The sequence below is a fragment of the Budorcas taxicolor genome, chromosome 19 (assembly GCF_023091745.1).
Source record: "Budorcas taxicolor isolate Tak-1 chromosome 19, Takin1.1, whole genome shotgun sequence".
Classification (NCBI taxonomy): domain Eukaryota; kingdom Metazoa; phylum Chordata; class Mammalia; order Artiodactyla; family Bovidae; genus Budorcas; species Budorcas taxicolor.
Genome location: NC_068928.1, coordinates 22,605,801 through 22,633,297, shown reverse-complemented (window position 1 = coordinate 22,633,297; position 27,497 = coordinate 22,605,801). Strand labels below are relative to the sequence as shown.

The following is a 27,497-nucleotide window of genomic DNA, read 5'->3' as shown; positions in this document are numbered from 1 at the left end:
GCCCTCTTTCATACACACACAAAAAATAGTTCTCTATCTGAGTGAACAGTGGTCTTACCCTAAGTTTTTTAAGTCCCTATGTGGTCCACGAATAAGCTTCCGGAAGGCTGGGCATTCCTTTGAAATTCTCAGAAAGCAAATTGCACGTTGTGTGCCTGGGCAGGTGCGTTTTTTGGGGTCTGTTGCTTTCCTCAGCTCCTAGTAGGTCTGTGCGAAGCTGAACGCACTGTAGCAGGAGTGTTTCTCTTAACTCCTTGCTCTCCCACAGGGAGGTAAAGGCTGCTCAGGCCAGACGGTGACCAGACAAGAAAACCGTCTGATCGTCACCTGGAGCATTTCATTAGCAGGCATCTGTTTTGAGATAGCCTGGTGGCTTGTCCCTTTAAGGCTCCCATTCTTGGGTCTAGAGCAGAGGTCAGCAGACGGCTGCCTCCAGGCCACATCCAGACCACTTCAGGTTGCCGTGAACACAGTTTTATCGGCACAGAACCGCTCCTACTTGATTCTTTTGTGCTAATGACAGCGGAGTGAATGACAGTGAGAGTCTCACTGCATGGAGACCACATGGCCTGCAAAACCTAGAATTTCTCTGGCCCTTGGCAGAAAAAGTCTGATAACCTTAGGTCTAGAAGCACAAGAAGCTGCTCAATCATGATTCCCTGTCAGAGGCAGGGGCTCACCCCCACCCCCACCCACAGCCGACCCTCTCCCTTCTAGTTATGTGACCCTCCTCTTCAAGCAGTTTCCATGCCGTCGGCTTCCTCCTCTGTGCCCCGGCCCGAGGGACCTCCTTGGGCAGTCCTCTGTCCCGCAAGGCTTCAGATAAGGAGCCTTTCTAGATCAGGCCTCGAAAGGGGACTGAGAAGCAGGTCAGTGAGGGCAGGCTGTGGCTCTTGGGCCATGCTCTTGGGCCATGGGGGCTTCTGCTGAGCAGAGCTGAATCTAGTCCTGACACAGCCCAAACCTTTTAAAAAGCAGAACCGTTAGGATCGGCTCCCGGAGGTGCCAGACCAGCAGCACAATGGCACTCTGTTTGGATCTCCCAGCCGTGCTCTCATTTGGGGGACAAAGGAGTCTTCGGGGTCACCTTTAGGAGCTTCCTAAATCAACAGCTTTGGGACTCAGTGACAACCTAGGAATCTGGGGGGGGGGGGGTGTTGCCAGGGAAACCTTAACTGGGGGACTTTCTGAGTCTCAAGGGGTTGTGGTATACATAAGGATGACCAGGGACTGTGAACTGCTATCCCCATAGGTGCTAGCGAAGGGGCCCTAACTTCGCAGAATACCTTTTCCCCACCGGCCTGTAGACCCCTTTCCAGAGCCAGAGAGGTGTGTGTACCCATGGGTGATCCTGCCCCCATGAGCAGAGGCTGGACCTCCTGCCAGGTGGGCTGGCTTTCCCAGGTCCCTGCCTCAGAGGGTCCTGGGCGATGTGACACCCTCAGAGGAGGAGGGAGCAGGTCACCAGGGGTCAGGACCTACCCCAGGGTGCCAAGCCTCAGCCTCCTCTTGGGCATCTGGACAGCACACTCAGGTCTGTTTGCTCACTGCCTAGCGTTTGTTCAAGTCTTTAACTCGCTCCAGCGGCTGGAGGAAAACAGCGGCTGGCGGCTGAGGTGGCGTCTGGGGGCCACCACCCAGCGATCTGGGGCCGGGGTTGCTTAGAGATGGGAGTGGATGCCGCCAACATTGTGAACATGTCTTTTCCACTTCATTACTCTGACCCCTGTCAGCGTGGGTGGGACGGGGAGTTCTGAGCTGAAATCCTCCCAGAAAAGTGATTGCAAAGTGCTGCCAGGCTCCTTAATGAAAAAATTTCTCTGTGGGCTTTCCCTGTCTGACTCATGGGAGTCTTACGTGGAGCCTGAGGAAGAAATGATCCCACGGGAGTTGGGATCTGAGTTTGAAGAGAACAGAGTAAATGTCCGTCTTCGAACACCTGGGAGGAGGGGAGGGAGAGGATTCAGGATATAGCAGTGAAACAGATGGCCCCCTCCAGGGGTGTGTGTGGAGTTTAGCATTCCTGCTCGGGTGACCTTTTTCTATGCCCAGGAGAGGGTCCCCCTGGCATCCCACGTGCCCCATGTGCCAGGTAAGCAGGATTCACCTGCTGCCCCCAGCCAGTTCTGCCTCTGGGTTTCTGTTTGTGTGCTCTGAGAGCCCAAAGCCATCAGCCCATCACCACTGGCCTGGGAAAAATCCACTCATCAGAGGGTTTCCACCCTGTGAAGTTGCCCTAGCATGTGACTCATTCAGGGGTGGACTGAACGTGTAGTGGGGGCCTCGGAAGGGCTGGACCTGGCTGGGAAAGTGAACGAAGTGGCTGGGGAAGTGGGGCCCCTCCTCCCCACCCCTTCAGCAGTGAAGCGGAAAGGTGACCACAAGGACCTTTACCTGGCAGCGTGTGCTTGGAGCTGCCGGTCGTGAAGGGTTAGAAAAGAGCCCAGCTATGCTGAGTCCACTTGTCCAGACTGGTACCTGGATCCTGGCCTGTTCAGGTTGCACAGGGCTCTTGGGTGTGTGCAGCAGCCACTTGAGGACAAGGGTCACCTTTGAAAGGGGCCTGAGGGCCCAAATGCCAGCCACCCACCCCGACCCTGGATGGCCCATGGCATCTCCCCAAAAGCCAGGGTGAGCCCCCCTAGCTGGTGGGCTCCGGAGATCACTGATTTGGAAAGAGGGTGCCAGGTGCTTCTTCTGTCCCTGCCTGCCAGCAAGCCCCAGGCCTGTCTTGGGGGCTCCTGGAAAGAGAGACATCTTAAAGAAGGTCCTCTGAGGAGGGCTGCCCATCCTCACTGTGCTGGAGCCTGGGCTTCTGGCGATTCTCGGCCAGTAGCCGGCTGGGAGGCCAGCACTCCAGGGGAGGGGCCGTCTGCAGCTGCTGTTTTCCCCTCTGGGAAGGTCACAGAGCCGGGGCCTGTTTACAGTGCAGCCCAGAGGCTGAGCGAATGAGTCACCACTGGCTCGTGCGGGGATGGCATTCCGAGGCCGGCTAGGAGGACGGGTTCTGCCTGGCTGAGCCCACTCCAGGCCCCCTCCTACCCCGGGGCAGCAACAGCATTAATGGCGGTGGTGGTGGGAAGCCCCCCAGAGCCAGGGAGGGGGCCGGCGCACTTCCCCCACACCCAACCTGCGAGAGCAGTTGGGAAGCCAGGGTCAGGAAACCGCCCTGCTGAGTGTTTTCCTAGCATATGTCTTTGCAGCTCGGCTGCAGCTTCCTACTTGGCAGGAGTCGTGGTTCTTCCCCCTCCGCCCGGCCTTCCAGCCGGCACTAGGCACTCTGCTCAGTCCTCAGCCATCACTCACTCCATCACCAGGGCTTCTGAGTGGCCATTATGTGCAGCTGAGGTCGGGCAGAGGCAGAAGAAGGGAGGGAGGAGGGGGAGGTGGAGACCAGGGAGGGAGGAGACCCAGACAAGATGAAAGGAGAGTCCGCAGCCAAGGGCAGGCCCCCCTGACAGTGCTGCCCTGGACTGTGGGGAGGTCGCCTGGGGAGTTCGGGGAGGGAGGAGGCAGGTAGGTCTAAAAGGAGCTTTGGAAAGGATGTAAGAAATCTCTAGTGGGGAGAGCAAACAGAGTGCTTAATAAGGAGCAGAGAGAGGCATGAGAGGTAAGGATAATTGTCTTGATCCTCCAAATCAAGTGTGGACCCTTCAGGGGCCGCATGTGTGTTTTCCAGGAGACAGAGTAGCCCAGTGGCTATGCACATCAACTTGACCTGCTTTGAGTTCTAGTTTTGACCCTTACCAGCTTAAGGATCCCTTGACTGTTTTTTTAAAGAACTTTTATATTTTTGGCGGCGCTGGGCCTTCGTTGCTGTGTGCAGGCTTTGTCTAGTTGAGGCGGGTGGGGCCCACGCTTGCAGTGGCTTTTTTTGTTGCGGAGCATGGTCTCTCAGTCGTTGGGGCACACACAGGCTTAGTCGCCCCACGGCATGTGGGATCTTCCTGAATCAGAGATCGAACCCGTGTACCCTGTGTTGGCAGGCAGACTCTTAAACTGCTGGACCACCAGGGAAGTCCCCTTGACTTTTCTAATCCTAAAGTCTTGGAACCATTAAGTGAGGGTAATGAGTGACACTTTCTTGGTAAGGATGTTATGAGGGTTTTTAGGATAATAATAGTTTCTGTTATAATAACAATGCTACTATATTATTTAATATATTAACATAACCATGTATGCTGTCATATATTATAACTTAATAATAAGGAAAAATCCTCTGATCAAGCTGCTCCTGGGCAAAGTAAATGGGGGAAATTTCCTCTAGCAGGCATGACAGCTTTGGGAGGAAGGGAAGGAAGTGGCTTAAAGGATAAAACACAATTAGTGTTAACATTTGAAAAATAATTAGTGCCCCCAGGGTAAACTTCTCTTCGCCTGTGTTTGCTGTTTTGTGACCACACACTGACCACTGCCAGGATGTTTATGCTTTAGCTTTCACTGGTCAAGGTCATCCTTGATACTGTTTTCAGAGAAATTTCATCTGACACACATGTTGTTTAGTCTCTAAGTCATGTCCAATTCTTTTGCAACCCCGTGGACTGCAGCCTGCCAGGCTGCTCTGCTCATGGGACTTCCCAAGCAAGAGTACTGAAGTGGGGTTTGCCATTGCCTTCTCCAGGGGATCTTCCCAACTCGGGTATCAAACCTGTCTCCTGCATTGGCAGGCGGATTCTTTACCACTGAGCCACCAGGGAAACCCTGACACGAATGTTAGGTAGTCACTAAAAGCTGAAATACTTGACTACCCATTTAAACTCTTAGATTGGCCAGAAAAACCCTACCATCAACTATGACATTAAAGGACAAACTGGGAAAACGTACCTAAGAGTATAGGAACAAACTGTGAAGGTCTTGAATGCATAAAGAGCCTGTACCAAATTAATATGAACGAATTAACATCCTCTTAGGAAGAAAGGACAAATGAGGAATGTAACTGACTGATTTTAAAACCTGTAGAAAAAAATATTCAAAGTCATTAGCAATCAGTGAATGTAAGTTTTTTCAATTCCAATTGGTGTAAGTTTTCTGGAAGGTAGTTTGTCACAGAGTATCACAAAAAAACTTAAAAACATGGATTCCCTTTTGCCAAGTGATTCTACTTTGGGGAATTTACCTTAGGGAAATAATAGCTATTTGCATATACGTTTATCTTCAAACATGTTCATTAAAAAATGTTGTTTATGATAAAAATTGAAAAGGATCTGAGAACATCAGAGAAATGGTTGCATAAATTATAGACCATTCAGAAAAGGAAATACCAGACAGTTGTTACAAATTATGTTAAAGATGAATACAAGAATAAATTAGGTATTTATAATATACAAAATAAAAAAATAAAAAGTTTTAAAAATAATATGCAGTATCTGATTCCAGTTTGGTTAAAAATTATAGGTATTTATAGGAAAATGATTGAAGGCAATTACATCAAAATGATAATATGGCTATATCAAGGGAATTCTTTTTCCCTCAAGGGGAATTTTTATTTCATTTTTCATATGTACTTTGTTCTAGATATTTTACAATGAACATATATTGCTTTCCTAATCAGCAAAAAATAACTGTAAGGTAAAGTATAAGATGTACACATTCCTGAGGAGGCTGTATAGTGTGGTTTGCCCTGAGGCTCTGTACACCCTGGAAATGTATACCAGATGCTTACCAGAAGAGTATATTAAGGAGGGGGAGGATTTTCAGGGTGTTGTAAAGAATGTTCCAGTCAGGGAGAGGCAGAGAAGCCAGGAGGGCAGCTGGGAGGCCCTGGGAATGTATACCAGTGCTTACCAAAAGAACATGTTAAGGAGGGGGAGGATTTTCAGGGTGTTGTAAAGAATGTTCCAGTCAGGGAGAGGCAGAGAAGCCAGGAGGGCAGCTGGGAGGCTACTGCCCTTGTCCAGACATGAGGGCAAGGATCTCATCCAGGGTCAGATGGAAAGTCAGAACCCTCTCCCAGCTTCCTATTCTTGCCTGTCCCAGATACAGTCTGGGGAGCAGACTCCAGGAAATGAGGTCAGAGTTGCCCACTAGCCCCAGGCTCTGTGGTTTTGTTGGCCTCTAGCTTGGGTTAGGGTAGAAGAAAAAGGGCTGGTAAGCAAACTGTCTGCTTTTCAGAAGTATTGCCTTGCCCTGTCAAAAAGTTGGGAACACTCTTTGCACCCAAGGGTGACTACCACGACAGAAGCGTTTCCTGGCTTGGCTGTGCTGAGTGGCTTTTGTTCTCCATCTGCTTTTCTGATTGGGTTCTAAGCGCTCTCTTTTGTTGTTGCTGTTGTTTTGTGCTGTTTCTTTGGCCGTACTGCCCTGCACGTGGGATCTTAATTTCCCGATCAGGGATTGAACCCATGCCCCCTGCATTGAGTACTTCCCTGGTGGCTCAGATGGTAAAGCGTCTGTCTACAATGTGGGAGACCCAGGTTCGATCCCTGGGTTGGGAAGATCCCCTGGAGAAGGAAATGGCAATCCACTCCAGGACTATTGCCTGGAAAATCCCATGGACCAGAGGAGCCTGGTAGGCTACAGCCCATGGGGTCGCGAAGAGTCAGACACCACTGAGCAACTTCACTTTCACTTTCCCCTGCATTGAAAGCACAGAGTCTTAACCACTGTACTGATAGGGAAATCCCTCTAAGCCATCTTTGATCCCTTCTTTCTTCACATGCATTCCAGGCTGGAACAGTTTCCTTCTTCCATACAAGCAAAGCTAATCTTTGGATTCTCCCTGGGGCAGATATGGGCCTGGAGATGCCTGAAGCTGCCTTGGTGGAATAGCCAGTGAGGCACAGCCCAAATACGTGAGCCCAGGATCCGAGGGGTGTCCTCTGAACCACAGCATACCTGGGAGGCAGGTCTGCAAAGAGTGAAATTGGGCACCTTTCATGCTCACCTAAGTGTGCTTGGGTGGCTATGAGCATGTCACCTTTCCTCTCTCTCCTGCTGGGGAAGTTTCCACATGCTCCTTATCTCCCTCCGACCCTCTCTGAGAAGCCTGAGTGGGCAGAGGGGGCTGGAAGAAGAACTCTCTGTGTGGCGAAGCTGGAGAGGCAACCTAGCCTCATGCCACAAGATGGCTTTGTTGGCCGCACACTATGGATTTATTCATGCTCCTTTTTAATCCTGGGATCCCAAAGCATCTCAAGTCTCTTATTCATGTTTTTTTTTCCTTTAACGATGACACTGAGACATAATCCACACACCATACAATTCACCTAAACTACTATATAATTCAATGGATTTTAGTGTATTTATAGAGTTACACAGTCATCACCAGAATTAATCATATCACCCCAATCACAATTCTGGACCATTAGCATTTCCTCCCTGTCCCTCCCAGCTTCTTCTACTCCAGCCCTAGGCAACCTCTCGTCTAGTCTCTGTCTCCAGGGATTTGCCTGTTCCAGACATTTCACATAAATGGGATCATACAGTTACATGGTCTTTTGTGACTGGTGTCTTTCACTCAGCATAATTTTGCAGAGGTGACTCCTGTTGTAGCATGTATCAGTTCTTCATTCCTTTCTGTGCCTGTGTAATATTCCATTGTGTGCATCTTCCACAGTTTGCTTATCTAGTCATCCATTGATGGGCATGAAGGTTGTTCCCACTTTTTGTATATTATAAAGAATGCTGCTGTAAACATTCGTGTACATACATGTTTTTGTGTGAACATATGTTTTTATTCCTCGTGTGTATATACCTAGGAGTGAAATGTCTGGGTCATATGGTAGCTCTGTGTTTAAATGAGGAGCTTCCAGACTGTTTTGCAAAGTGACTGCACCATTTTACATTCTCCCCGGTAGTGTAGGAGGGTTCCAATTACTCTATATCAGCACCAACATTTGTTGTGTTCTGTTTTCTTTTTTAAAAAATTATTATTATAGCCACTTAGCATGCACAGGGGGTATGAAGCAGCATCTCATTGTGATTTGACTTGCATTTCCCTATGATTAATGATACTAAGTATCTTTTCATAATGGTTATTGGCTATTTGTATATCTTCTTTGGAGAAACATCTATTCAGAAATGTCTGTTTGCCCATTTTAAAAATGATTATTTTTTTTATTACTGAGTTGTCAGAGTTATTTATATATTGCAGATACGAGTGCCCTATCCAATACATGATTCATAAAAATTTTCTCCCTTTGTCTTATCATCTTTTCATTTTCTTGATTGTGCCCTTTGAAGCGCAAACATTTTTCACTTGGATGATGTCCCTCTTTCATTTTTAATTGTGGTCAAAACAGGCAGAAATGATGAGGGGCAGGTAGGTAAATACATTCACACTGCTTGTGTTCAGCAAACAGATTAACTTGCAGGCAGCCATCATGTGGTCCATGTTTGATAAAACCCCAAAATGATTCCAGACATCTTGGCGGAGGGGGACGTAGTTTAGGTCCGTATAAGCAGCCTGAGTTCAATAAAACAGGTTGGCAGATCCAGAGAGCGAGTCTCAATGCCAGGGACTGTGTGGGTGTGGATGGAGATCCTTCAGAGCAAGTGGTGTGAGCTCCCCCTGAGGTTAGCGAGAGCACAGAAGGCTGCAGTTAGGGGAGCATGCGCTTCTCCCCGTGCCTGTCTGAATCCATGACCTCGTTGTCATAGTTTACCATGCCTAAATTTGTATGGAATCCACTGAGGGTTTTAGCTTTGCAGTCATGTCGAATGGGCCCAGAACAAGCTCCTGTGAGATGGGAAGAGTGGCCTCATGGCAAAGAAAGCCTGAGCTTTTCTTGTTATTGATCTTTCTAGGTGGGAAGAGAAAGCCCTCCTTGAACCTAGAAATTGAGAAGCAGGACTCCCAGGCCAGTCGCCTCATCCACCCCAGAGACTGTAGAATTCTGATTGGCACCTTCCAGAGACCTACTCTTCTCAAAATCAAAAGCAGCTTTTGCTGACATCTGGTCGTTCTGGAATACTGATATTTTTATTTATAAAATTATGCTTGCATCCTCAAATAGATTCTTATTTTTAACAGACTTGCTCCCTTTGAGGGTTGCCTTACTCACTGGCATCTCCTTGTAACCCTGCAGAGCCCAAAGGCCCTGGCCTGTGCCAGAGCAGAGAGGGGGGTCGCTTGCCAGCCAGGAAGTCCTGTCTGCACGTGCAGAGTCTGAATTCTGCATTACTCTACCCTTCTTCCTTTATCACCCTCAGTCCGGGAAGAAAAACTTGCAATTAGCAGTGATTATCCCTGATGCCTCGTGAATTACACAGGGAGGAGAGCAGAGAAGACGAGGTGCCCGAGGATGCCGTCATGCTCTCTTCCCTTTCTCCTTCGTCCTCCCTGTCTCCCTCTTTCAGCAGAAGCTTCCTTGCCTCTTGTCTTTCAGCTGCCCAACATGTTTGGTGACCTTCGGTCCACATTTATTGCCCTGATGATTGGATCCTATGCCTCCTCGGCGGTCACCTTCCCAGGAGTCAAGGTGAGGGTGTGTGCTGGTGTCTGAGCAGAGGCCCCTCCCGAGACTCCTTCTGCCCTCCCCGAAGGGGGAAGTCACTGTGGGCGCTGGTGCCTGCCCTTCCCCCCACCCGCACCTGGGAGGATGCACCTGGGCACCTCTGGGAGTAAGAAAAGAGACCTGCTGGGCCAGGGGTGGGGTGGGGTGGGGTGGGGGTGGAGGCGTGAGAGTAGGGATGGTAAAGTCAAGCATATCTCTGCAAGGTGTGACTGCAGGCTGCCTTTGCATTTCAGGGCTAGGGGGAAAGAAAGGGGGTGAGAGAGTGTCCCCCATCCTGAATCCAGCTCCAGTCCCCTCTCCACCCTGCCCCCAGGTCTGTTGTCATTGGGCTGTTGCTCCCCACTGCCAGAGTGCTGCTCACAGCCAAGTTGGTTCAGCTGTTTCCCTCCCAGGCAGGATTCTGAGCCCGTGGAAGTCACACGGGGTCAGGATGAAGCAAGCATCTCACTGCTCATCAGTCTTGGTTCCTGCTCTAAATCCTGTTGTTCCTGAAAGGGCTTCAGAACCAGCTTTTCTCTGCGGTGGCCCCAGCTCCAATAAATCCCCTTTCCTGAGGTCCGAGGGGAAGAGGCCACAGAGCAGGAGGAGGAGTCATAGACAAGGGCCGGCCACCCGGGCATCGAGGTGTCCGGAGAGGCAGGGGCCACCGTCTCTGGATGTTAGGGATCCTCAAGTTCCTGGAGTGTGGAGGAGCCCTCAGGTTCCTCCTCCTCCTCATCTCAGTGTCTGACTGCTGGTCCCCTCCCTGGGAAGCTGGGCAGCTGTCTGCCACTGCCCTGGGGACCCTTGGGCTGGAAATAAATGGCAAAAATTGCAACAACAGTCTGGCAGGCTTCCCACCTAACAGGCCCTGTACTGGGCCCTCTACTGGGGTCACACCTGCTGAATTGCACCTCAGCACCAAGAAGGTATGTGCCAGTGTCACACCCATTTCACAGAAGAGCAAAGTGAGCCATTCAACTGTTCATTCCTTAAGTATATTTTTGGCACCTGCCATGTGGCTGGATGGCAGATGGCATCACTGACTCGATGGACGTGAGTCTGAGTGAACTCCGGGAGATGATGATGGACAGGGAGGCCTGGCGTGCTGCGATTCATGGGGTTGCAAAGAGTTGGACACAACTGAGCGACTGAACTGAACTGGACTGAACTGATGTAATGCTTCAAGGTGCCAGAGAAATATCAGCGGACAAGTCTAGAGATTCCTATCTTCAGGGAGCTGGACTAATAATGGATGAAGAAATGAATCATAAGTCAAAAAATCTCAGCCAGGGCTGTTCACTGTGAGCCAGTGCTGTGACAGTGATGGGCAGTTGGGGAAGGCCACTACAAGGAGGTGGCGTTTGGTCCAAGCTGCAGGCGTTTGGTCCAGGGCGAGTAGAGATGGTTGAAATGCAGGTGCCTGGTGACCGAACGTCCAGCCTGAGGGGCCACGTCCCTGCCTCAAGGCTCAGCACAGGGAGGCCAGGACTGCCGGCTGCCCCCTGCCCACTCCGGCTTTTCTTTGCTAACTCTGCCCCACCCTGACTCCGACCCCTGCCCCCTTGTGCCCCTCAGGTCATCTATGACTTCGGTGCCTCCTTCATTGTCATCCTCGTGGTCTGGGCTGGCTGCTCTGGGCTGGTTTTCCTCAACTGCTTCTTTAATTGGCCCCTGGAACCCTTCCCGGGGCCAGAGGACATGGACTACACGTAAGTGGACCTGCGGTCTCCCCCCACTCCCACACCGGCCAGGGGCGTGGGCAGTGTGACAGACACTCTCCCGTGGGCTCCAGGGTGAAGATCAAGTTCAGCTGGCTGGGCTTTGACCACAAGATCACAGGGAAGCAGTTCTACAAGCAGGTGACCACAGTGGGGCGCCGCCTTAGCGTGGGCAGCTCCATGCGGAGCACCAAGGAGCAGGCAGCCCTGCAGGAGGGCCACAAGCTGTGCCTGTCCACCGTCGACCTGGAGGTCAAGTGCCAGCCTGATGCCACAGGTACCCACCCACACGTGGCCCCTCACCTCCCAAGCCTGCCCTGAGCCATCAACAGCCCAGTGACAAGGAGGGGGCGTCCAGTCCAGATGGGGACCCCAACGGGGTCCAGCACCCCCTGAGGGCTCTGTAGGTACTGCCTCCCTTCATCCCCATGTCATCCCGCAAGGGCAGGCGGCACCACCTACCCTGCCTTATAGACTAAGCTCAGAGAGGGTGAGGGATTCACCCAGCTTGTTTTGTACAGCTGGGTGACCCGACTCCTGCACCCAGCCGCCGGCCTCATCTGGTGCGCGGTGTGCCCTGGATGGTAGGTGGGCCATGGGCCCCGGGGGTGCCGCTGGTTCTCCCTGAGCCCCCGGTTCTCCCCGCAGCGGCCCCCTCGTTCATGCACAGCGTGTTCAGCCCCATCCTGCTGCTCAGCCTGGTCACCATGTGCGTCACACAGCTGCGCCTCATCTTCTACATGGGTGCCATGAACAGCATCCTCCAGTTCCTGGTCAGCGGAGACCAGGCCGTAGGTATGTGGTTCCCGAGCCCTGGGGCACAGCCTACGCGCGGTGCTCACTTCCGCCTGCCCAAGGTCAAGTCCACCACCTGGCCAGCCAGAGGCTGTGGGGCTAGGCTAGGCCAACGGGGCGGTGAGATGGCAGAATCCAAGGGCCTGATGGTGCGTCAGAGCCGTTTCACCACAGCCGGGCCCGACTGTTCTTTCACGTCCCCACCAGTTTCCCGGTTTAGGAGGGAGGAGAGGACTGAAATAACTATGTGTGTTTGGGGTGTGGGGTGTGTTTTTCGTTGCCTGAGGGGGACGGTTGACGTGTGTGTTTACAAGAGGAGACACTGCGCAGAACACGGTACTCCACCTGAGAGCTTGTTGAAAGACAATCTGTCAAACCCAACGCCAAGAATCCTCTGGGAAACCGCAGGGGTAGCGCGTGGAGAGGCTGGGGTGGGGGCCGGGCCGCTGTGGCTGGACACGGGGTCTCCTGGGAACTGTGCCCTGAATTGGGAAGCGAGGCCAGGTGGAGCTTTCCTCTTATGTAATCCAGTCCAGGCTTGTTACTTCTGGTAAACAGAACTGATAACCCACCTGCCCACTTTTCCAAAAGAACACACAAGCTGATTAGAGGTTTTGATTCTGCAAAGAAAGTCCGTACTTCCTCAGGGCCTGAGCTGAGTCAGCTTTAGTCATGCGAAATCAGGACAAACACATTGGGTAAATCCTTTTTATTGGCAGTCTCATTGGTGTGCAACTTTTGGAGTTGGTTTAATTGTTTTTCTCCACGGGAAGATATGCCAGGCCATGTAAGGGTTTTAGTTGTTGTTGTTGTTTTTCTTTTTAAATTTATTTTTGGCTGCACTAGGTCTTCGCTGCTGTACGAGGATTTTCTCTAGTTGTGGCAAGCGGTGGCTGCTCTTCCCTGCAGTGCAGGAGCTTCTCACTGTGGTGGTCTCTCTTGCTGTGGAGCATGGCCTCTAGAGCGCAGACTCAGTGGTTGTGGCACATGGACTTCATTGCCCTGTGGCATGTGGAATCTTCCCTGGCCAGGGTTCAAACCCTTTTGCCCTGTGTTGGCAGATGGGTTCATTACCACTGAACCACCAGGGAAGTCCTGTATGTTTTTAAAGAGGATAAGAAACTCAGCTATAGCAAAAAGGGAAGGAGACTAAGGGACACAGACAATGCAGGGTCTATTCTGAAAATGGGTGTTCGGACATGAAGCAACATGGAAAAACCCCATTATGTGCCCTTGCAGAAATTCTTAGCACGAAGATGGGGGAAAAAAAATAACCTGTTTAGCTTCATTTCATTCAATGATAATCCCCTAAATTTCAACCGCAGGAACCCTTTTATTATGTAACATTCATTAAAATCTGTCCACCATACTTTGGGGAGAGCTGATCTAGCCTGTCTAAAGGCCCTTTATTACAAACCCTGAGGCCCAGACAGGCAGAGACCCTGATGAGTACAGAGAAAAGCCCCTTACTGGCCCTTGGACGGCAAATCTCCCTGCTCCTGCTGAGTCATGGCCTTCTCTTTTGCTTTCTCTGAAAAATCTTTTGCTGCCCAAGAGGCAGTTTTTTTCCCCCCTTCTGTTTCCCTCTTTCAAAAGTCAGTTTCAAGAAGTAGAGGAAGTTGGGCCAGGAAATTCGGTCCACAGCTGACAGGGCATTGGTTTTCCCCATCCTGCTCCTCTGAGCACTTGCGCCTGGGAGCTCACACACACACATACACACACACGGACATCTGGACGTCAGGATCAGGGGGCTGCGGCACTGGCTGGTCAGACACTCAGGCTGGGTGTGGGGTGGATTCTTGGCCCTCGTTCTGCTGGGTCTTGTACACCCCCACCACTTCCCCATCATGGTCCCCCCACAAGTGCCACAGGCCTGATTCACAGCCCATCTATGACGAGGCCCCAGCAGGCAGGAAACCGCCAGCAGACACCCGTGTGGGGCACTCTGAGACTCAGGGCTCCGTGGGAAGTGGTGTGGGTGCTGGGCCCAGAGCGTGCCGCCCCTGCAGCCCTCTTTCTGTAACAGCCTTTGACATTGCTGCTGCTAACCCCACTCCTCTCTGCTTTGTCACTTTTGCTTTCTCGGTGCAGTGATGGCTACCGGTAAGCCCGTGGGGTCCGGGTGGGAGGGGGTCTTCAGGGAACACAGGACGTCCGCTCCTGGCCAGAGCCTACCCGACTGAGAAGCACCTGTCCTTGAACTCCAGACGGCCCCCCTGCACTCCGCACGTCCCCCCCAGCCAGAGCTGCGGGTGGGGTTGGCGCAGCCAGCCTTCAGCTTCTGATGAGAAGTCTCATCGTGATTTTCAGGCTCTCTGAAGGCCGGAGCCCTTTGGTGCCTTCTCAGTGTGTTTCGAGGGGCAGGACAGTGACACACGAGGCTGTTGGCACACGAAACCTCGCTCTGTCCTGGGCCTCGGTAATTTTGTGGTTCCTAGAGTCACAGAGACCTCCTGGAGCTTTTGGGGAAGGTCACTGTGACATACTGGACTTTGGTAGCTGTTTCTTGGAAATAGGCGAGGGATTCGGAGGAAAGAATAGGGTGTCCTGCCCCTTGCTCAGACTTTGATTTCAGAGGTTGTCTCCCATCATGACTCACGGCGCCACGGGTGGGGTGGGGGGCGTTCTGGGGAAAAGAAACCAGCAGGGCTTGTGGAGTCATAGACTCTGCCCAGCCCCTCCCCAGGCCTCAGCAGGCAGCCCCCCGACCCCACTCCGTGACCCGGCCCTTCTGTCCCCTCAGTGAGCCTCTACACCTCCATCTTCGGGGTTCTCCAGCTGCTCTGCCTGCTCACCGCCCCCGTCATTGGCTACATCATGGATTGGAGGCTGAAGGAGTGTGAGGACGCCTCCGAGGAGCCTGAGGAGAAAGACGCCAACCAGTGCGTAGGCCAAACCTGTGCCTCGTGTCCCCAGAGGGAGCAGGCGGGTGTTAGGCAGCTCTAGGGTGGGTGGGACATTGGGTTGTAAAGTCCGCAGGAGAGGTGAGAAGGGGCCGTGCTCAAAGCTACTCTTCATACTGGTCTGTCGCTTCTATCTGAAACAGCCTTTTGTATATAAGAGTTTGGGAAGCGCCAAGCTAGAAGACAGGAGAGAAACCAGATCAGTAACTACCAAACACCTGGCTTTAGGACCACACTCAGATCCTCAGCACAATTAGCACAAGGGCAGAGAGCCTTAGAGGGTCTCGTTTGCCTGCAAGGCCTGCTTCACTGGGTGTGAGTCGTAAACAGGTATAACCTTACGACGTGTTAATAGATTTGTTCATGACTGTGAGAATTAAACGAGGAACCGGAGCCCTTTCTTTATAGAAGGGTTGGGCTGTAAGATCAGAGGATGAGTTAAATGCTGTCTTCTCTGACTCCACCTTAATATAATAAGCTACTCTTGATTGTATCGGGCCCCTTGCCAAGCACTTAATGCACAATCTCTCAGGGAAGCCTCACAACACCTTGATGAGTTATACCTGTTTTACAGATGAGGGAACTGAAACTAGGCATTGGAGTGGCTCGCCTGAGGTCACACAGGGAGAAAGTGGTGGGCCTGGGCCTCCCTGCATATCTCTGAGCCCTTGGATGTCGTGCAATTGTCCGTGGGGCATCTGTGTGGGTGGTGAGACTCAAATCAGTAGTAGTGAATTCACAGGGAGATAATTACAGAGATGCTCTGTTATCTAGATCAGGTCCTACAGCCAGAAAGCGGTTGATGCCCGTTCTAGTTGCATCTGCCACATGCTCATTTCTTCTTCACTCCTCCCTGCCCCTCAAGGGGAAACCCACTTGCTCCCTTATTTGGCTTATTCTCTGGCTTGGCATCAGCTCCCTGCAGGATTTGGGTGAAGCTGGAGCCAACAGTGAAGGAGGCTTTGCCACATCCTGACCTGGGTGCCTTCTCCTCCTCCCTCCCCGTCATTGGGGATCTGACCTCAGTCTTCACTGAAATAATGCAGGGTTCAGTTCAGTGCAGTCACTCAGTTGTGTCCGACTCTTTGCGACCCCATGAATTGCAGCACGCCAAGCCTCTCTGTCCATCACCAACTCCCAGAGTTTACCTAAACTCAGGTCCATCAAGTCAGTGATGCCATCCAACCATCTCATCCTCTGTCATCCCCTTCTCCTCCTGCCTTCAATCTTTCCCGGTATCAGGGTCTTTTCAAATGAGTCAGCTCTTCGCTTCAGGTGGCCAAAGTATTGGAGTTTCAGCTTCAGCATCAGCCCTTCCAATGCAGGGTACTGATGCCCATCTTCTCATGTCCAGCCTCTCCACTAAGGTTCACACTCCATGCTCAGTTCAGAGGGTAGCTGTGGGGAGTGTCCCTCGTGATGGTCTAGCCCCCACAGTCCCCAGCTAGCACTCGCTTGGCGGTGGTGTCTAAGTCTTGCATTGTCCACAAGCTGTGACTCCCCGGGCCTGACTTCCTGGGATAGTCTATTCTCCAGGGGCCCCCCTCCCCAGGGGCCCCCCACCCAACCCCCCTCCCCCAGCTCCTGTGTTCCATGCCCTGTGCCCCCACAGAGGTGAGAAGAAGAAGAAGAAGCGGGACCGGCAGATCCAGAAGATCACCAACGCCATGCGGGCCTTCGCCTTCACCAACCTGCTGCTCGTGGGTTTCGGGGTGACCTGCCTCATTCCCAACCTGCCTCTCCAGGTGGGTGTGGGGGATGGGCTGATGCGTGAGAGAGGGTCTGATGTCTCATGGGGGAGCCATTAGCAAAGAGAACAGTGACCTTTCATTCATTTAATCCAACCAGAAAAACCGATCAACCAGCCCACCTTGGTTTACCAAGGGCCTTCTATGTGCTGACTTCCCTGGTGGCTCAGACGGTAAAGCGTCTGTCTACAATGCAGGAGACCTGGATTCCATCCCTGGGTTGGGAAGATCTGCTGGAGAAGGAAATGGCAATCCACTCCAGTACTATTGCCTGGAAAATCCCATGGACAGAGGAGCCTGGTAGGCTACAGTCCATGGGGTCGCAAAGAGTTGGACACGACTGAGCGACTTCACTTTCCTTTCCTTTCCTTTCTATCTGCTAGGCTCTATGCGCAATGCTGAGTTGTTGTTCAGTTGCTAAGTAATGTCCAACTCTCTGTGACCCCATGGATTGTAGCACACCAGGCTTCCCTGTCTTTCACTATCTCCCAGAGTTTGCTTAAACTCATGTCCATTGAGTTGGTGATGCCATCCAACCATCTCATCCTCTGTCGCCCCCTTCTCCTGTCCTCAATCTTTCTCAGCATCAGGGTCTTTTCAAATGAGTTGGCTCTTGGCATCAGGTGGCCAAGGTATTGGAGCTTCAGCTTCAGCATCAGTCCTTCCAATGAATATTCGGGGTTGATTTCCTTTAGGATTGACTGGTTTGATCTCCTTGCAGTCCAAGCAACTCTCCAGAATCTTTTTCAGCACCACAGTTCTAAGAGCAAGCTGTAAATGGAACTGAGATTTCCTTTCACAGTAGACCCTTCCCTATGAAAGTGTATCATTCTTCTTGGTCTTGGGGCATCTTACACACCATGAATACCATCATCTTACCATTTCTGGAGTCACGTGGTGTATTTGTGTAGCTAATTGTTTTGCCTTTGCTTAAACAGCTGTGATCTGACATCCTAAGAGGTCTGGGCAGTCTGTGGCATTGGTGGGAGCATTTGCTCTTCTGATTCAGGACAGCCACAGGAGAAAGCCTCTGATGATGAGCTCTTGGTATCCCAGTTCAAAAGTTTAATTCCTTTACACAAGATTTCCAGTGCTTTTGGAACCTGACTTTTGGCAGAGAGCTCAAGAAAGGCAGATTGCGTTACCTGCCTGGCTCCACCCTTAGGTCCACAGAAGGGTTCTAGTTCCAGTCCTCAAGTTGAACTTTGAAGGAAGGGATACAAGTGACAGCATTGCTCCCAGATGGGTGTGGCCCGAGTCCAGGTGGTATCTTGGACCAAGTCCATGAGGAAAGCAAGAGTCCCTTCCTTTCTACAAGTGGCCACATGCAGAAATACAGGGAACGCCAGGTGCGCACCACCCATGGGTACTGTCGTCTGTTTGTGCTAACTCTGCACGCAGCTGGCGTAAACGCCCGGAGACTGATGCCGGTTCCAGATGGGAGTGCTGGCACATCCCTGGTGCCTTCCCAGCCTCCTGGCGGTGGTGGCCCTCTCTGCAGGACCGGCAGACCCTTGCCCTGACCACCTTGTCCAGTCACGGGGCAGTGGTCAGTGAGGACCGCAATCTGCTTTTCGTTTTAACCAGTTCTCACTGAAAGACAAGTTGTGAAGAGGCAGCACGGCATTTGGGGTGGAAAGCGGGAGCCTGTAAGGGATGCGTGTGCTTTCGGGCACAGCCCTCTCACAGCGCCGCAGAGAGCAGTCCCCCTGCCTCCGCCGCCCACATTCCCGGAAATAGGGCTTGGCTGCTGCGCCTGATGACAGGGCTGTGTGCAGAGAACAAACAAAGGGTCCCGGCAGCAAAGCAGACAGCTCGTGGCTCTCAGGAATCGTTAACAAGGGCCTGCTCAGCCTGCCAACAGTGGCCTTTCGTTAGGAAAGCAGAGTGAGAGGAGAGGGGGACAGCCATCTGCCTGTAGGGCCTGGAGGACCAGGCTGGGAGACCAGGGCACGGCCCTCGGGTCCGAAAAGGCGGGAGTGATGACCGGTGAGCTCCTACCTAGTGCCGTGTCCATACATACACTTAATAGCAGACTTTAGATGGGAGTGGGGTGTCGGGAGCCTTGGTTTGTTGTGTTTGGCAATTTCCATGGTGTAAGTGCGTTCATCATGGCTAGTCTCAAACAATACATTGTCCATCGTCACTGTGGAGTTGGAAAGACACACGATAACACACCATCATATATATATTATGTGTGCTCGGTTGCTAGGTCGTATCCTACTCTTTTGTGACCCCATGGACTACAGCCCTCCAGGCTCTTCTGTCCATGGACTCTCCCAGGCAAGAATACTGGAGTGGGTTGCCATTTTGTCTTCTAGGGGATCTACCCAATCCAGGGATCGAACTCACGTCTCTTGGATCTCCTGCATTGGCAGGTGGATTCTTTACCACTGTGCCACCTGGCCAAAAAGTTTGTTAGAGTTTTTCCTTAAGATGTTCAGGGGAAAACCCTAACCAACCCAATATCTACAGTAGACTTAAAAAACCTTAAGACTAGAGGTAATAGTACAACAAAATAAAGTAATTAAGATGTGATGGGCTTTGAGTATTCACGAACTTTGTTTTCAGTGTGCAGTTGATCCTTGAACAACACAAGTTTGGACTGTGCAGTTCCACTCATACCTGGACTGTTTTCAATAGTAAATACGTACCGCATGGTCCATGGGTGGTTGAATCTGAGGATATGAAACCGTGGATACAGAGGGCAGACTATAAGTTTAATGTGGATTTGTGGCTGCATAGAGGGTCAGCACCCCTAATCCCCCACATTGTCCAAGGATCAGTTGTCATTAAATTGTACCTTTAATGCAGTGGAATTGTTAGTAATGACTGTGTTGAACAATTGGCTCAGGATTTTTGGCATTCAGGAGCTGCCTGTGGCGAGCTGGCCAGGCCGATTCCAGGGTGCCAATGCTCCCACCACTCAGGATCCTGGGAGCTCTGGGGCAGGGGGACAAAGGGAGACCCTCCATGCCTCCTGCTCACACTCTGCTCTCCCCACCTCAGATCCTCTCCTTCATCCTGCACACAATCGTGCGAGGATTCATCCACTCGGCCGTCGGGGGCTTATACGCCGCCGTGTAAGTCCTGGGGGCTGCGGGTGGCCTGGTGGCTGAGGGTGAGGGGATGGATGACCTGAGGGAGGTTCCAGGTGGGGCTGAGGGCTTGAAGGGGACCATCTTGTCCACCTGAGGTTCCATCTCTTGCCTTAAATATTAGGGTTTCTGTGGGGTGTGTCAGGAGAAGGCCGTACTCGATGGGAGCGGGTCAGTGGGCAGACAGTTGGGTGCCCACAAGCCTTGGCATTTAACACGAAGCCAGTTCCCCCGGCCAGGGTGCAGCTCCGTATCGGTGCAGCTCCGTATCGTTACAGCCTCAGCGGCTGCCGCTCAGCTGAGCCCTGGGGCTGCTACTGGCCACTCACGGGAAGCACAGGGGTGAGTTCTGGCTGCGTGCCCCTGAATGGTGACCTTCACATGGCCTTCAGTGGCAGCAGCGACATAAGTGATTGAGCCCCGAATGTACCTGACAGAGCCCACCCAGGGCCTCAGAGGGCTGGTCTGCCCTAGTTTTCTCAGGCCTTGGCTAAAATGAAACCTGCCTCCTTTTCCAAGAGGCCACACACACCTAAGGAACCATAGTTGTTCCTCTTCCTCAGGCTGGGGCTTAGCTCAAACACCAGAACCCGAACACCATCCTCTGTCTCTCTCTGACTAAAGACAGGCTCATTCTTGCAGCCATTCCTTGCTAAGCCACGATGCCTAATGTCCTGAGACTATGCCAGAACTCTCTCCCCGCTCCCAAGAGCATCCCATGGGGGTCATCCCAGGTCTGCATGCTCCACCCCTGCCTACGCCACCCTCCCCGCCCCAAGGCCTAGAGGAAGTTGAGGCCACCCTGGCAGAGTCTGAGGGAGTCGGCCGAGGGCTATGATGCTGTTTCCGTGATTATACAACGCTCCTCTGGATGAAGGTGCAGTCAAGCCCGGCCCAGCCTCCCACCTGCTCCCTGGGCCTAGTTCCCGAGCCACAGACTCCTGCGGAATCATGTTGTCCACTCGGCTCAGCCAGACACCCATGGGCCCCAGGGCCTTCATGCTGGTCCAAAAGGGAAATTCTCTGTGTAGAACTGCTCAGCACAAAGCAGTCCGAAGATGGACACTCGACTGTCCTCTGAAGCTGTTCCCACATCTCCTCTGACACCGCAAGTTGCAGCCTGGGGGCACCGGCAGCTGGGGCCAGGCTGAGGTCAAGGAGCACCTGGGAAGCTGGACAGTGGCCCCTGCGGTGACAGGCTCTCTCCTGTCCTACAGGTACCCCTCCACACAGTTTGGCAGCCTCACGGGCCTGCAGTCCCTAATCAGCGCCCTCTTCGCTCTCCTGCAGCAGCCCCTGTTTCTGGCTATGATGGGTCCCCTCCAGGGAGACCCTCTGTGGGTAAGAAGGGTCGGGGGGCGCCGGGTTATGGGCATCCACTCTACTCTGCTGAGTGGGAGCTGGGAGGCATCACAGCATGTTCCAGAACCCCAGGACAGGCAGTTTGGAACTTTGGTTAGGGTCAGTTCAGGGATCCCTTGTGAATAGGCTGGGGAGCAAGAGGGGAAGAGTATCCTTTTTATCCATTTCTTAAAAAAAAATTTATATTGGCTATGCTGTGTGGCATATGGAATCTTAGTTTCCCAACCAAGGATATAAAGCCACACTTCCTGCATTGGAAGCTCAGAGTCTTAACCACTGGACCTGCTAGGGAATTCCCAAGAGTGTCCTTTCTGGACCCGATTTTGGGGTAAATGGAACCGAGTTGCTGTCCCTGCCCCTCCTGCCAGAGGCTGGGATTCATATCCAGGTGCTGGGAGCTTGTCCCAATCCCACCATGCCCCTGGACCTTCAGATCAGCACGTTAGTGTGGCCTGTGGACCACTGGGGAATCCTGATGCCAGAACGTGGGATGACAGGCCCTCGGACCTCCTGAAACTCCTCCTTTGTTTTTCCTGTGACCTTCGCCTCAATCGGAAGGGTCTGGCTGCACAAGGACGGCAGCCCACACGTGCTGTGGTCCCTGCCCCTCGTGACGGCCGCTCTCGTCCCTGCCTCCCCAGGTGAACGTGGGCCTGCTGGTCCTGAGCATGCTGGGCTTCTGCCTCCCCCTCTACCTCATCTGCTACCGGCGCCAGCTGGAGAGGCAGCTAGAGCGGAAGAGAGAGGACGACAAGCTTTTCCTCAAGCTCAATGGCTCGTCCAACCGGGAGGCTTTTGTGTAGCGCCTGCCGTCTCGGATCACGGCCTCCCGCCCTCTTGCTTCAGTGACTTGAGGTGTCCTCGTCCCCTCCCCAGAGGACCTCCACGCACTCCCGCCCACCCCCAACCCCAGGATCCTGTCCTCCACTGTGCTGGAGTCCACACTCCCTCCCAGGGCCCTGGTCCAGCCTCGGAGCTCTGTGGTGGACAGACGGATGGGAGAGGGCCTGGACAGACGCTTCTCCTCCTGCTGGAGGCAGGGAGGCTCTGGACTTCACTCTGCCACCCTCGAGAGGCCCTTGAGCCTCAGCGCTCTGTGGTGCCTGCAGGAGGAGCCAGGAGGACCCCCTGGGCTGGCAGACCCTCTCCCCCGAAGTGTGTCCAGATTCTGCCTCTAGCCAAAGCAGAGGGGTCTGCCATCCACTGCCCGCCTCCCGCCCCTCAGCTGCATGTCCACCGACCACGCCTGCCTGAGGACAAAGGCTTGCACTATCTGCACAGCCCCCCACCCCCGGCCTGGCCCCTCACTCCTCCCCCAGCCAGTCTGAGCTGCCTGAGGAAGGAAGGACCCGCTTCCTGTTGTTGGTGCTAACTCCTTTGTGATTCCAGCCCCCTGTGGCCTGTCCATGGCCTGTCCTCCTGTTCGAGGCCTGTGGGGAAGTGCCCCCCCGCCCCCCGTGCGCCCCCCCCCCCCAGGTTAGCCTGGGAAGGGTCTGGAGGGCTGGATAGTCACGTGAGAACCATGGACAAGGCTGGGCAGCGGTCCTTTCCCTCTCCCCTCAGGACTTGAGTGGGGGCATGTCTCCACTGCCACCCTCTGTCCAGGCTGTGACCAGAAGGGAATTAAGGGGGCACCAATAGGGTATCACACACACACACACACACACACACACACACAGCTGTTTTTGTGGGGGGTGGAAGTGAGGCTGCAGCTGACAGTCCTGGAGGTCCAGGCCTGGGTGGGGAGGTGAATTTGTGAGAGGCCTAGGGGGTGTGGATGTGTGGGCTGTGTGTGCATGTGCTGTGTATGAGAGATGTGTGTGGGGGTGGTGGCAGGTTGTGTGCTCTGGGTGTCTACACTTGTCCTCCCAGAGCTGCCCCCAGCTGGCCAGGCCCCAGCAAGCCCAGCGCCTTGGCGCCAGCCCTGTTCAGGGCCAAGCTTGTTCCAGGCTGCGGGGCCACAGCGCCCCCTGCTGGCAGACTCTCCCAGGAGCCCTGGAGCTGTTTACGCGGGCGAGGCCACCTTTCCTCTGCCAGGCGGGCCTGGCTTACCAACCCACCCACCTTGACTGCGCTCAGAAATGTGTCTGAGGCTTCCTGGGAGTTCTGAGAGGGGTGGGTGGATTTTTAGGTTATTTGTTTTAAGTTTTATCAGACTTCTTTTTATAAAGCAATAAATCCATTTCCCTACTGGTAAGGGATGCCCCCTTCTAGCATATCAATTCATGACTCCATGTGCCTGTTTTGAGCTTGAGAAGAAAAGGCAGGACAAAGTTTTCTGCCACTGACAAGCCCCAGTTGTCCCCAGCTGCTGACTCTGGGTACCGTCTCTCTCTGGGTGTGATTGCCGTCTTGGGAGGGGCAGTGGGGCAGGAAAAGACCTTCCGCCCCTGCCCCAGCCCTAACACATCAGGCCTGTGCAGACACCTTAGAAGTGTGGTCATACCCTCCTCTGCTGCTTATCCCAGCCAGACAGGCTAATCCTGACCCCCTTTCATCCCTGCTCAGGCTTCCTGTCACCAGTCAGCCACACCGAGGGTTCCTCCTGGGTTCAGGACGCAGGGTAACCCCAGACAAGCCGCAGCCTCTAAGGCAGCAGGGGCAGGATGTGGCGGGAGGAATGGGTGGTGACTCAAATACGCAAAAGCAGGTATTTGTTTTAAACAATTTTTTTTTTCAAAGGAGAGAGCGTGAGATGAACATTTCTCCCAAAGCATTCCTAAAAATGCTAGTTCTGGGCGATGTTAAGGTTTTTTTAATTTTTAAAGTTTTGGGACTTCCCTGGTGGTCCATTGGCTAAGACTCTGTACTCCCAATGCAGGGGACCTGGGTTCAATCCCTGCTCCGGGAACTAGATCCCACATGTCACAACTAAGAACCCAGTGCAGCCAAATACATAATTTTTAAAAAGTTTTGTAGTCAGATTTGGGAAATGCTGGACAAGGTCAAGTTAGCTCAGTGCTGGTGGGCTGTGCTCTCCAAAGGGGTGTGGTGGGCAGCTGGGGAATGGTTTTAACAATCCCAGCCACCCCCACCGGGTGTGGCCCAGTTACGACCTGCAGCAGGAGCTTTCAGGGTGGTTGTTAATAACATAGCCCATGGGTCTTGCCTCTGACCTAGAGGGAAACTAAAGTCTATTCTTTGCTAAGCTCCACCAGGTGATTCTGGTGCAGCTGTGCACCCCACCCCACCCCCCAACATTTGAAACCCACTGACAATGGAGTGCAGTTTGGGGCAGTGCTGATTAGCAAGGGCCCTTCCCACTGGGAAGTGTATTGAGGCTATACGGACACAGCCTGTGTTGTGCCCAGCAGCCCCCAGCCCAGCCGAAGTGGGAGCTTCGCCTCTCTCTATCACTGTGGAAAGGAGCAGGCATTGAGAAACCAGAGTTCAGGGTGGAAAATAGTCCAGAGCCAACAGTGTATGGGGCTTAGGGATGCGAAAATGAGAGCAGGGTACCAGGCAGTTTGGGTGCCACATGTGCCACACACCCACCCCCCACTCCCTTGCCAGTCATTTTACTCTGACTGCAGGATTGATAGGTTACATATTTTCCCATTACCATCACTGAGGCATGCTAAGAAGCCCAGAGTTGATATACTCCCTTCCCTATTCTACAGCTGGGAAAACTGAGGCCTGCACAGGTGGAGTAACTTGCTCATGGTTAAAGCCAAGGACTTGCATATGATCCTAATCACAGGAGCAGCCACGGCCCTCTAGATCAGGATAGTTCATTCGGAGCGGCAGCCTGAGGGCCTCCAGGCCTTAAGATCAAGACGAAACAGCCTGAGGAAGGGAAACAGACACAGGCGACGTCTCCTCTTGGAGCCAAGAGCTTCCTCAGAGGGTGGGGTGAGCTGTACGTCGTAGTAGAGTCATCTTGGCCCTAGAGGCTGATGGTAACTTGGGGGAGGAAGCCCCTAGTCACCCCCAGCCATGAGAGGAGTGCCCTGGGATGGGGAAGGGACCGTGGGCCGGTCAAAGGCAGTGGTCATCACTGGCCTGGGCCCTCCATCATCCCCCTGGTTCTCCAGGTTCCTGGTGGGAAGGAAGGAGCAGGCAGTGGTGCCCGGTCCAGGGCGTTCAACTGGAGCAAGAAGCAGGGTCACGCCAGCCTCAGGAGTGTTCCCAGGAGCCCCCTCCTCTCTGTCTCCCTGGACTTTGTGGCTGCTGCTGCTGCTAAGTCGCTTCAGTCGTGGCTGGCTTCCTCCAAAGCCTCCTGGCCTCTGCCTGCGGCTCTCGCTGCCTGGGCCTGTCATCAGGAAGGTTCCCACCCTTGTAAAGCCCACAGGTGGGGTTGCGGTTGTGGGTTCCTTTCTGTTTTGCTCCATCTCCTATTCCCTCTTGTACTCAGTGTCAGCCTGGTGAAAAGAACTCCAGCCTGCCTTGTTCTGGCCCTGGGCTGTGAAGCATGAGGGCCTCCCATGGCCCTAGGCCCCAAGCACGCTGAAGGCGGGGAGGTGGCCAGTGTTGGGAATTCATGTGCAGCACCATCCCAGACAACTGTGCGAACGTTCAGTCAGGCCGGTGGAGCTTTGTTTTTTCTTATATCATGATAATGCTTTCATTTTTCAGCTTCTTACAGTACTCACACAGTAGAAACTGACGAATCCATGTTGTTGTTTAGTCGCTCAGTCGTGTCCGACTCTATGCGACCCCACGGACGGTAGCCCACCGGGCTCCTCCGTCCCTGGGATTTCCCAGGCAAGAATACCGGAGTGGGTTGCCATTTCCTTCTGCAAGGGAGCTGTTTCTGTTTTATCTTTTGGCCCCCCACGCAGCACGCGGGACCCTAGTTCCCCTACCAGGAACTGAACCAAACCCCGTGCACGGGGACCACTGGACCACCAGGAAAGTCCTCAGGGGTGCGGGCGGCGAAGGCATTTGCATGTCCATCTGTGTGAATGAAAACAGAGATGCACCAGGGCCAGGTGATCCGGAAGGGTCAGGCTGTGGGCCTGCTATGGCAAGAGGCTCCCGTCTCTGAGATCTGAGAAGTCTTCTTAACAGAGGCAGGCTTCTGGGGCTGTTTAATCCACAGCTTCCCTCCCCTTGAGGGGTAATACAATGGATTCTCGTGAGTTCTGGGGCAGGAAGGCATCTTAACTGTGGGGTTAGGATTAGGAGCCCAGGACCCTGAAAGTGAGGAGGTGGGTTTTCCACAGGCTGTGGGGCCCACCTGGGATGGGAGTGGGGTCAGGGTGAGCAGGCTGGCTCTGGGAACCTGTCCCCCCAACCAGGCCCTGCCTCGCCCCAAACCCTGGGGTGAGGATGCACATCAGGGAGGAGGCGCAGCGTCCTCCACGCGGGTGGCCCGCCGCCGGGCAGACCTCTCCCATTTGTGCCCTTGGCCTCTGCAGGCAGTGCTTCCAGCCCTGGAGTCAGCCCTTCTCAGCCTCCCAAGCAGATCCAAGACCGAGCTAGGGCCTCCGGCTGCTCAACCTTTCCCAGAGTGAGACTCTATCTACCTGTGCTGAGGAGGCGATGAGGGAAGGGCAGAGGTTAGAGGCCCCACCATGCCTATTTATCTTGTGACCATAGACAAGTCTTGAGCCTCAGTTTCTCATCTGTAAAATGGAAGTGTTACCCCCGCCCTGGGAGACTCAGTGGACGTGGACATCAAGCAGTTGTATGTTATTGTACCTGGCACTCAGTAGGCACTTAGCCAGTGACAGCATTAATTTTATGACCCTGGAGCGGGGCAGACAGCACGGGGGATAAGGATCATCCGCACCCACCCTCCGCCGCCCATGTAACAGGACAGACCTCAGGCAGCTCTGCCTGGGACTTGTGGCCAAGTAAAGGAAGTGAAGTCCATTTCTTCTGATCCCTCCCCCTCTCAGGACTACCCTCTCTCAGCAAAAGCCTTAAGAAGTTGTCCCCCTGTTCACTTTGACGTCTTTCACGTTTTGGTGAGAGACATGGCCAAAAAGTTTCTCAAGATAATCTCTAAATGGGAGATGTTCAGGCACTCTTGACAGTTTTATGTTGAGGTGGGTGACTCAGAACACAGCACGTGGACAACACCGTCATGCCACCTCCTTGTAAAACTGCTCAGTGTGCCTCTGTGTGCGTGTGTGTGCATGTGTGTGTTGAAGTCTGGGGTATAATTCCAGGCACATCGGGTGTGAATGTATTTAGAGGAGGGTGTGGGAGCTTACCTCTCCTTGGACAAAGAGAGAGGGTCACGCCTCGCTGAATCTCTCTTGGTGGGTGGAAAGGCCCAGGCTCTGTCCAAGGACCCAGCCCAGGCCCTCAGAGTGGTACCTGAAGGGTTAATCTGTTCCCGTGTCAACCAGGGTCAATGTGTTGTCACTGACAGCTCAGCAGCTGACCCTGACTCTTCCTGGCCCTTTGCTGTTTCTAGCACCTGGCTTACTTCCTGGCACACAGTAAGCACTCAATAAATGTCTGCTGAGAGTGGCTAAGAACTGCT

General features: G+C 53.2%; 1 protein-coding gene across 2 annotated transcripts in view; it reads left to right on the top strand.

Moving 5' to 3' along the window:
* Positions 1-27,497, top strand: part of SLC43A2 (solute carrier family 43 member 2) — a 45,190-nt gene extending 17,693 nt beyond the window's left edge. For both annotated transcript variants that reach the window (XM_052658605.1, XM_052658606.1), the window contains exons 6-14: positions 9,327-9,419; positions 11,013-11,146; positions 11,230-11,432; positions 11,804-11,950; positions 14,694-14,832; positions 16,466-16,598; positions 19,611-19,684; positions 20,917-21,040; positions 21,703-27,497. In XM_052658605.1, the coding sequence (XP_052514565.1) occupies positions 9,327-9,419; positions 11,013-11,146; positions 11,230-11,432; positions 11,804-11,950; positions 14,694-14,832; positions 16,466-16,598; positions 19,611-19,684; positions 20,917-21,040; positions 21,703-21,864 (1,209 nt within the window). In that variant the 3' untranslated portion in view covers positions 21,865-27,497. The remainder of the gene's footprint in view (positions 1-9,326; positions 9,420-11,012; positions 11,147-11,229; positions 11,433-11,803; positions 11,951-14,693; positions 14,833-16,465; positions 16,599-19,610; positions 19,685-20,916; positions 21,041-21,702) is intronic.